The 10,721-nt window shown below is 58.1% G+C and overlaps 1 protein-coding gene across 8 annotated transcripts in view; it reads right to left on the bottom strand.

Annotated features, from left to right (window-relative positions):
* ZDHHC3 (zinc finger DHHC-type containing 3) overlaps positions 1-10,721 on the bottom strand; it is a 56,670-nt gene that overhangs the window by 5,100 nt on the left and 40,849 nt on the right. For 6 of the 8 annotated variants that reach the window (XM_029919258.1, XM_029919256.1, XM_029919255.1 and 3 more), the window contains one exon: positions 8,657-8,787. In XM_029919258.1, coding sequence (XP_029775118.1) covers positions 8,657-8,787 — 131 coding nt within the window. Of the gene's footprint in view, positions 1-6,201; positions 6,472-8,656; positions 8,788-10,721 lie in introns of those variants that run through there. The other 2 variants (XM_029919259.1, XM_029919257.1) reach the window with 1 other exon arrangement.

The raw sequence follows: 10,721 nt of genomic DNA on the forward strand, positions 1-10,721 counted from the left end.
CGGAGGGTGACTCGCTTTGGGGATTCTGCACTCCCTTCCTGGGCAATCATTTGCAGCCGGTCAAGAGAGGCATTTAAAGCATGACTTCAGGGGAGCTGAGACATCATGAGGCAGGCAGACCAGGCTACGGAGGGGACACCCAGGAACGACAGATTGACGGCATGCACACCAACTGGGCTCACTCAAAGCCACGACTGGATCCTCACGGCTGCCCTGAGAGGAGGTGGGTGTTGGTATCGACACTTGGCAGATGGGAAAACAGGTTTCTGAGAGGCCCTTACAGAGGCCGAAAGAAGCTGGTCCTGCTCATCAGAACCGGGGCGAGAACCCGTGTCTGCCTTCTGCCCAGTGCGTTTTCAATCCTACTACAAGTTCTGGCTCTCCCAGTGCTGACCGCCAGGGCAGAGGAAAGCCGCAGAGGAAAGTGAGGGCAGAAGGCCCGCGGGATTTACCGCGTTGTGTTCCAGTGGGGTGTTCCCAGGCGAACGCGCTCAGACTCCACGCAATCTCTTCTCCAAGCTCGTACAAAAATTCCACACAGAGCCTGGCCTGTCCGCCGGAAAAAGTTCTGGAGCAGGTGGACAAAATTCCAGGTGTGAGTCTGGATAGAAGCAAACCTTCCAGACAAATCTGATGCCTAAAATATGCCTGCGGGTCCCAACTCTCAGGTTCAGGAGGGGACAATGGGGTTTCTTTTCCCTGGTAGGACTCGATTAATTTTGGGTTTTGTGTGGATTTCAAGGTGTCCTGACGGCAAGTTCTCCAGCTGGAGGTCCGCAGAGGAAATAACACCCACTTCAGGCTCAGGCGGACAAGAATGGTTGGTTGATTCCTGGTTATGGGGCAACGGCAGAGGCCAACATCTCGAGTAGGGAGTGTGTGAACTGGGGGCTTTTGGGGCCCACCTGCCAGGAGGACACGCGAACTGTCCTCTGCAAGCAAACTCACCAAGGTCCCACATTGATTATGCCAGGACGAAGGCGCCCGGGGAAGGCAGAAACGCAACTGAGGAGGAAGTAAAGACTCATTTGGGGGGGAGGGCCTGGGGGGCTCAGTCGGTTAAGCGTCCGGCTTCGGCTCAGGTCATGATCTCACGGTTCATGGGTTCGAGCCCCGGCGTCAGGCTCTGTGCTGACAGCTAGCTCAGAGCCTGGAGTCTGTCTTAGGATTCTGTGTCTCCCTCTCTCTCTGATCCTCCCTGCTCATGCTGTCTGTCTCTCTCTGTCTCTCAAAAATAAACAAGACATTAAAAAAAAAAAAAGACTCATCTGAGACCCACGGAGCAAAAGCCCCTGCTCCCCACAGCATCAGGTGGAGAAAGTCGGAGACACTGGCGCCCCTGCTGTGCCCCCCGCCCGCCCCCCGTTACATGGCCAGACCACACTCTCACTTTGTCTGTGGTTCACATCTTTTGACCAAAACCCACAACCCACAACACGTGATATTCTGTGCAGCCCGGCTCCACCCCCCCACCTGAAGTTTCACAAAACCACACTTATTCTACAATTGTAATGCATTTTTGTTTTATTTTTAAAAAAAAACTACCGTTGTGAACCAATAAACCCATCTCACAAATCATGAACGGTTGTGAGTGCGGTTTGAAAAGGCAGAGATCTAAAAGAGCCGACCACGACGCAAGCTGTGCCGCGTGCCGGACCCCGTGCTGACGCTGACATTCGCGACCCTCGTGTGAGCCTCCCCTCGACCTCGTGATGTGGCCAAGCTCCCCGGTTTTACAGAGGAGAAGGTGGAGGCTTAAGGGACCGCCCCAAGTCACACAGGAAGGCCGGAGCCGAGCGGGGGCTCTGGGGTAGTCACCAGACTACACCGCCTCAGCAGCCGAAATGTGGGGCCTCCTCACGTCCCTGTGAGAACATGCGCCTTCCCCCGGGGGCCCCTCTGGTTTGCTAGAGTTCTCACGAAGGTCAGGTCACCATTGGCTTTCTTGAGAGGGCAGGAAAGGTCTGGAGCTGGGGAGAGTACACTGGCCAGCAGCCTGTTCCCGTGTCACCATGAAGTCCTTACGTCCTGTGAACCCCTCAGTGCAGAACCCGGTTGGACAGATGAAATGCGCAAGAGGGGCGCCTGGGTGGCTCAGTAGGTTGAGCGTCCGACTTCGGCTCAGGTCATGACCTCATGGTTTGTGGGCTCAAGCCCTGCGTTGGGCTCTGTGCTGACAGCTCAGAGCCTGGAGCCTGCTTCGGATTCTGTCTCCCTCCCTCTCTGCCCCTCCCCTGTTCTTGCTGTCTCTCTAAAATTAAATAAATGCAAAAAAACATGTTTTTGTTAAATGCACAGGAAGACCCCTGGACAGACTACTAGCCCGGCTCCCTTCCCAATATAGAGACTTTTCCTGTTTGCTCAGCATTCATTTGTTGGGGAGGCCGTGGGCTGTGAGGGGAGAGGGGCTCCTGGCCAGCACGCCCCACCAGTGCCACATGGGACCGTATCATCGGCAGGCACCAGGGACCGACCACCTCGGGGGTGACCCCCCGCGCGCCCCAAGTGGACTCTCAGTCTTGAGCGTGTGTCCGAGTCACGTGGAGAGCAGATTGCTGGGTGCGGCCCGGAGAGTTTCCGATGGGGTGGGGTCTGGGCTGAGGCCCGAACATGGGCATTTCGGACAAGTTCATAGGTGATGCTGATGCTGCTGGTCTGGGCACCCACTTAGGACCCGCTGCCTCAGGGCACCGCCAGCGGGAAGATTCTTGAGAGGGAGTCCGGCAAAACCTTCCTCTCTTCACATTTCTTTGGTATGTAAGGGCGCCCTCTATGTTGAGGACCCCTCGCTCCCCGGCTCCTTTGGCTGGCTCACCCATCGGCCAAGGCACCCCACGCCGTGAGATGAGAGAACCTAAAAGCCCGTTAGCCTGGGAGAGCCCAAGGCGCCCTGAAGGCCGGGGTTTCTGTGCGATGCCCGGGTCACACGGATGGTTAACAAACATTTCTTCATTTCCCTCATCGGAAAGCTGCCGGCACAGGAAGCTGGGTTGTAACTTTCTCAGCGGCCGAGCCAGAATGAGCAAAAGCTGGTACTATCAGGTGCCTTCCTTTTGGTTCTTCCGAGACACAGTGATCCAGAGAGGAGACGGTGTGACTAGCAGAGGACGACACGCATGGCTACCCAAACTCACTTCGTGGGCGCTGGGTCACCGGGCCCGGGCCCGTGCGCAGAGATCTGCCGGGACGCAGGCCTTTTGCATGTTCGGTCGGTTGCTGTGAGCACGATCCTGAGGTCACAGGTGGGAGGGGGTCGCCCAATCCAGCTGGCCGCCTCGCCTTCCTCTTCATTCTTCCCTGCAGCCCCCAGGGCCCCCGCTCTGCAGAAGACGGCTGCTATCCGCTCATTTCGCAAGTGCGTGCCGTCCAGCGCCATCGAGGCACAAGCCGGGGCCGCTTTGTGTGGACACACGTCCTCTTTCCCCAGCCGTCCGGGCGTGCCGAGGGGCGCTCGGGGGGCCTGTGCGGACGCCAGGCTGTGGACCAGTCACTCTACTGCAAACGACACCATGTATGGCCCTAGTTACTAACTCCCGGAAAACCACGAACGTGATAATCCACCCGGAGTCTTGGGATATTCCTTTCTTCCGAGAGCAGCATTTCCCTCTGGCTGAAGAGCCGAGGACCATTCGCTCTTCCAGCCAAAGGGCCCGTCAAAGCCCAGAGGTAGAATCATACGGGAAAAGGCTGTCGAAAGCAGCCTTTTTTCTCTGGGGAGGCTGTGCGTAGTATGCTCAGGTTTAAAGGATGAATTTCTATTCTTAGGGCTCAAAAAAAAAATCAATACGTTTTCAGCACTATCTACTGCATTCTTTGGAAATTCCATGGGAAAAAAGAACCAACCTGGTTCACTAAAAAAAAAAAAAAAAAAAAAAAAAAAAAAAAGCCTTGAAGGTGGAGTGTTAGGAGGGCATCCAAATACTTAACGATATACCCCGAGCAGGGAGGACCAGAGAGGCAGCAATGCCTCCCCCAGGATGGTCACCTCAGGGAACTGTTAGGAAGGAAGGGAGAGGGGGAGGGAGGGAGGGAGGGAAAAAGCCTGTAGGAAACAAGTGCTATAAATGAGATTTAAACAGAGCATTAAAAAAACCTGCTTCAGGGGCACCTGGGTGGCTCAGTTGGTTAAGCATCTGACTTCGGATCAGGTCACCATCTCTCAGTCTATGGGTTCAAGCCCCACATCGGGCTCTGGGCTAACAGCTCAGAGCCTAGAGTCTGGTTCGGATTCTGTGTCTGTCGCTCTCTGCCCCTCCGCTACCCATGCTCTGTCTTTCTCTCTCTCTTAAAATAAAAAAACATAAAAGAAAAAAATTTTTAAACTGCTTAAAAAGAAAAATAACCTGTTTCAGATCTTAGCCGTGACTTACAGCAAACATCAAGTGCACAGGAGGGTCAAGGCGAAGTTGACTGGCTGGGGGAAGGGTTGTGGTTGGTGTGGGAGAGGGATGAGGAGCCCCTCAGAGCACTGGAACTGTCTGAGGAGGTTTCCAGAGACTTCCTCTGGCCCGCCTCTGCTTTCTGAGGGGTGGGCAGAGGCAAACGAGACTCCCCCCACGCTGGGCACCTAGCAAACTCCGCAGACCGGAAGCCTTCTCCGTGGGGGGATGCAGGCTCTGCCGGCTGGGCCAAGAGCGGGTTGGCTGATGTCCCTTAAAAACAGCACAGCTACAACCTCACTCAAGAGGAGGAGCAGAAGGATCCTTTAAGAGCAGTGGGACCCTGGCCTGGACTGGACGGACGGACGGACGGCTCTCCTGAAGGGAACACTGTGAGAGAGCACAGCTCAAGGAGAACAGGTTTTGGAAAAATTTTATTGCATTTTTGTTTCCATGTGGAAGCACGGACAGGACCGAATAGAGGCAGCACGTTCCACGGCGCATGAGAACCGCGTGGCCAGACGAGTCCCCTCCCTGACCCGATCTGGGCTTCACGGGCCCCGCCCCCACCCACCCGGAGCACAAGCTAAAAAAGGAGCTTCATGGTGATCATGTAAAAAAAAAAACCAAACAAAAACCAAATCCACACGTATGAATGCACAGATGGTCGGTGCTCAGATGTCTGGGATTTCCGCATTTGGGGGGCACTCCCTGTCCTCGCCCCGCATCTCCCCGCTATCTTCAGGCCTTCCTCTTTCAAATGGGGTTGCACACAGGACGTGCCTCCAGGACGAGACCTGCCGGCGACCGATGATCCGGGAGTAGGGACGGCCCTCCTGGCAGCTCTCAAACGGCTGGGACCCTAACGTCGCCCCCGCGTGGGGGCAGCCCCAGGCCAGGATGGCCTCCCAGGGTAAACGGAGAGGACGTGGGTACATGCACACTTAGGTGTCTCAAGTACCAGAGAGTGAGCCCACTTTAGCGATTTACAAAATGGGTCAGGGAGGTGGGGGGGGGCGTGGTGGACGACGGGCTGGGCGCATTGGGGACTGTGCTGGGTCACCCTGTAACTCAGCATTATGGCCGCTTAAGTGACACCTTGCTGGGACAGGGGGGACAGGGCGGGTGCTAAGACTAAGCGGACAAAGGAAACCTGAAATCGCGTGACCTTTTTTCTCCTTTTGACTGTGTAAGGCATTTTGAACTGGAAAAACTTCTCTCCTTCACACTCGTCCCAATAATCAGCGGGAATATAAGTGGTGATTCGGAATACAAATAAGACCCCTTTGATCCCGCCACCCTCCCCAGAAAAGTCACTCCAAGCACCCCAAGCCCGTGGCGTGCGAGAAGGCAAACCGTGTCCAGGTGGGGGTGGAGGCCGCCGCGTCGAGGGCCCGTCTTAGGGCTCCAGCCCTGATCCTGCCCCTCTTTTGGCGTCTTCGGTGAGGTTTTAAGTCCCATCGGGGCGCCTGCCACCGCCTCCTGGGCAGCGGGAGGTCACGGCCCTCCTGCCTCTCCTACGTATCCCCAGCCGGGCGTCTGGGCCGGTCCGTCTGCCCGGGCGTTAGGTCTCGCTCAGTTAGTAGTGGGGGGTCGGCCCGGAGACAGTGACCCAGACAGACAGCAGAGAGGAAATCAGAGGCCAGAGAAGTGATTTTAAAAAGCGGGGGGGGGGGGGGGGGTGAAAAAAAAAGGAAGAGCAGCTTCGGTCACCAAAAAATAGAAAAGATGATCTTTTAAAAATAAAACGTGGGGACATTTTTTTTTCTCTGCAATGCTCAGCCATTTTACTTGAGATGTTAAAAAAAAAAACAAAAAGAAAAAACGTTTTAGAATAGTTGTTTTGCTTTTTCGATTGAAACCTTCGTGAGGACGGAGGGGGCGGTGGTGCTGTGATGTGGTTTGTGTCTGGGGCAGTGCTGCTCAGGGTCCTTCAGACCACGTACTGGTACGGGTCTGCCTTCCCCTGGTCTGGCGTGGCGAAGGGGCTGGCCCAGCCTAGAGAGAAGGGGTGGCCGAAAACGGCTTTCATGTTCATCCATTTTGTTTTTTTAGCCCATCTTCTCTCTTCCTTTTTCAATTGTTCTATTCCCTGAAAACAAGAACAATCAGACTTTCAGTCAAGCACTTCCACGGCTGTGGTTTTCGGGGAGGGACGTCTGTTAGCTTGAGGCGAATGGAGTAAACGCTTCCTTTGGAAGCCAGAAAGCGACATGCATGACACGTTTCTCTTCTCTTTCTCATAAAAAGTGTTCAAGGGAACAAAAAAAAAGCATGCTTTTGACGGGGGTGGGGCACCCAGTCACAAGCCCCTCCGGGAAAGGAGGGGAAAACAAGCAAACGCACAGGCCGCTAAGACAGGATTTCTGGTCGGGCCGTCCGGTGGGTTTTGCTGAGCGAAGGCGCACATCTACGTGGCCTGGGCTCTGCAGGGCGCTTCCGGCCGGTGCCGGCCTGCTGTGTGCGGTCCTCGGAGAAGGCTCTGGGGCAAGAAGCCTCAGGGAGGCCAGGGGCTCATGATGCTGGCCTTTCGTTTGGGCTAGGTTCAAGTGTGACGCTATGACCACTTTGCAGACAAAAAAATCAAAACCAAACAAACAAAAAAAACACAAAACGAAAAAACAAAAAGAAAGAAACAAATCAAATGAGCGCTCTGGCGCTGTTAGCCTCACCAGCCTGGGAGGTCAAGAAGCAGCCCGCTTAGCAGGGGTGGCAAGGCAGACCTGGGAAGGTGGAGTGGGAGGGAGGGAGAGACCCGGGCTGAGGGGGGATGAGAAGCCCCCCAGAGGAGGAAGGAAAGGGATTAGTAAAGGTTAGAGGGGCTGCCTGGACAGACAGCCAGCCCCGGGCACGGCAAAGGGCTTCCGAGTGCTCCCTCGGGAAGGCGTGGGGTGAGGCCACCTCGGGGGTGGGCCAGGGCCGGAGGGAAGACGAGAGAGGCGGCCTGGCAGGAGCCTGGAGGGTCTGTCTGCCGCGGTCTCCGGAGGGAGGAGGAGCAGGGAGGAGCCTCGGGCCGGCCTAACTGAAGCCTCTATTCACACCAGGGGCTGGGTGGATGCAGCGGAGGGGCGCGCACCCCTTCCCACGCTGTGGGGCTCTTCCTTCTTTTCTCCTTTCCTTCTGTCTCCCCCACGCCGCGCGGCCTGTGGAGCCCGGCAGCATCCAGCGGGGGAGGGGGGCCAGATGGCCACCCCCGGGGTCCCTGTGGGTCTTCCGCAGGGAAGTTGGCCGCGTTTACTGCTTGGGCACACAGCTGCAACTATACCACAGGCTACTATTTTTAAAGAAACTCTTACGATGATGCTATCTCTCAGAAAGGTTAAAAAAGTTGCTGAGAGTCCCCCGACCCCCCACATTCTACAAGGTCCACCAGGAATTCCCACGGATCTAAAAGATGTCGCCTTGGAAGCGCCAGATGCCAGATTTTCCACAGTCACAGGGCGGGGCCTGGGCAGCAGGGGCGGGGAGGCTGCACTCCACAGGGCCCGAGATGACCCAGGCTCGCCACCTGAGGGGGACCGTGGGAAGCCAGTAGTGGCGGGAGGGACCCACGGCCTGGCGCCCCTTGCCTGGACCCCAAAGCCGAAAAAGGAAGGAACGCCCCATCACAGCAATGGATTCACCGCCTTGAGGCTCTAGACACTTAGGACAGTCAGGAGGTGGGCCTCAGTCCTGTCCAGCCAGCAGCCTGGAAGTTCCCAGAGGTGTGGCTACGGGTGGGGTGGAGGCAGGGGTGGGGGGTGGAGAGAAGGCAAAGGATGCGCTGGGCCAGAGCTGGGCCAAGCAGAGGTACCTAGCGGCCAGGTAAGACCTCTGGCCACCGCCCGGCTGTCTCCTGACTCTGCCCTCTGGCCCTGCTCATGAAGTCACCTCCTCCGGGAAGCTGACCCTGCCCGTGCCAGCTAGATGAAGGCACCCTTTGTCCAGCATCCTCTCTGCAGGCCTAGGGCCCTCGGATGGGAAGGATGTCGCTGGGCCCAGCAGAGGGCCTGACACAGCACCGCACAGCGTGTAAGACAGAACCGTCATGGGGGGATGGAAAGCCTCGTGGCAAGGGGCACCCTTCCCCAAGGCTGCTGGGCCCCATTCCTGGTGCGATGTGCCGGGTCGGCCCCGAGGAAGGGCTTGCGTGTGTGTGTGTGTGTGTGTGTGTGTGTGTGTGTGTGTGTGTGTGTGTATGCATGCCCTGCACACCTGGGCCCTGGGCCTGCGAGCAGACCACACCCACCCTGGGGCCTCCCCCAAGCCCAGGGGTGGTGGACAGGCGGCCCCCTTACCGTTTCGTCTGTGCAGATGGAGTGCACCTGGGTCCCAAACATCACTGATGTGAAGATGAGGAAGAGCAGGCCCTCGAAGCACAGCAGGATGAGGAGGATCACCGTGGTGGGCGGCGAGAAGGAGCTGCACTCTGAAAGGAAAGGGGCACGCGTGACTCGGGGCTGCTGCCCCCGCCCGCCCTGGTGCCCCGACGGCGGCCCTCCTAACCCCTCTTCCTCGCTCACTCTCTCTCTTCCCAGCCAGTGTGTCTGTATCCTGGTGCCAAGCACAGTGCCCTGGCACATGGAAGGAGCCAGGAAGGCCTCAGGGCTGAGGCGCGGAGGCAGGGAGACCCCCACCCCCAGCACATGCGGGCTGCACAGGCAAAGGGGCTCCGTCTGGTTCTGGCGTGGCTCTGAGTTTTCTGGACGTTCTGGTCCCTCTCTCTGCTTCTGGGTGAGAAGGGGCGGGTCTGGAGGCTCACTCAGTGGTTCTGGGACGGAGGTTCAGGAGGGGGCAGCCTGGCTGCCGGGCTTGGCCCTGAGCCGGGTGTGAAATGGGCCCCACGGGAAACGTCCTTCTCAGGAGCGTCTGCATCACTGGGACGGTCAGTCCCGCTGGAGACCCATCTGGCGCTTCTACTCTCCGGCCTGTCTCCGAGCCCAGGCTGACCGGGGGTGTGACCCGAGACAAGTCCCTGTCCCCCTCCAGGCCTCCACTCCATCCTCGGCAGAGCAGTGAGGTTTCACTGCTCTGTCTGAACCAAGTCTGAACCAGAAGCCCCCTTGTCCCCGCCCGCTGGAGAGAAAAGCAGAGGTGCTAGGGGAGACCAGGGGGTGACGGGGACGCCTGGGGGAGACACTGGGTGGTGGGGGTCCCGGCGGGCAGTGCTCCCCACTGCAGGACTCCTACGGTAGGGGACCTGTCACCTCGGGTCATGATGCATGTTTTCTTGCTGCCCCTGTGCCTGTTTCCCTGGCTGGAGGGGTCCGATCCGGGAGGGCAGGGTCAGGCTTCCCCGGGCTTTGGGAACCCAGGTAATTTGGGGATTCAGTGCCCTTCTGAGCCACCCTGCCACCTCCCTCACAGAAAGGTGAGGAGGGGCAAGGGAGGTCAAACCTGGGAATGGGCACCGTATGGGTGGTGGGGTGAGGAACACCTCCTCCACATGCCTTAATCTCCTCACACTTCCCTTGGGACTTAACAAAGCCTCCAGAAGTTTCCCTTATGGCTTCCTCACTGGCAGGGCTGGGGTGGGGGCCCTGGGTGGTGCCGGAGTGGCAGGCGCCTGCCTGGCCTGTGCCCTGGGCCGGCTGGGGGGCAGGACACGGTTCCGCGGTCAGGCAGACACAGCCGGGTGAGGATCCGGGAGCCACTTCTGATCACGAGCTCCTGCTAAGATGCCGCCACGTTCTGTTCCGGCCCCTGTACCGTCACCACTATCACTGCTCAGCTGTGGATGAGCGGCCTTGCGTCCAGCTTGTGCAAGAAGGGCGTGTCCCCAGGATGAGGGCACGTGAGCTGGTGTTGAGAGAAGGGTAGACTGGTGGTTCTGTCTCCCCGGATCTGGTCTCTGCCTCCCCCACTCCGGAGGGCAAAGATGGAGGACAGGCCGTGGCACAGGGCTCTGCCTCCGACTCCAGCCCCAGGGCAGCCGAGGTGGCCAGGGAAGGAGCAAGGACCTCTGTCCAGGGAGCACGTGCTGGTGACCGTCACCTACGGCCAATCTCAGGCTTCTGCTCCGGGCACGATCCTTCTAGCCTTAGCTGCCATGGGAACTGGTGTCTCAGGCCTCTTCCATTGCGAATCCTGACTGTAGACGATCAGGAACACGCAGGGGACCTGGGGCACTGGGGTCATATGGGCGGGGCTGGCGCTTGAATCATGGCCTTCTTAGCTGTGTGGGCCTGGGGGCTTGCCCGACCCCCATGGCCCCAGCTTTGGTCATCCACTAAGTGGGAGCATCTCACGAGCCCTGCAGGCTGAAATGAGGCACCGCTCGGGAAGCCATGGGAGCCACAGCCGGCCCTGGGCGGGCATTAGCGAAACGGCCCCTACCAGCTGCGATCCGGAGACAGGAACATT

Source organism: Suricata suricatta, chromosome 12, assembly GCF_006229205.1.
Source record: "Suricata suricatta isolate VVHF042 chromosome 12, meerkat_22Aug2017_6uvM2_HiC, whole genome shotgun sequence".
In the NCBI taxonomy this organism is placed as follows: domain Eukaryota; kingdom Metazoa; phylum Chordata; class Mammalia; order Carnivora; family Herpestidae; genus Suricata; species Suricata suricatta.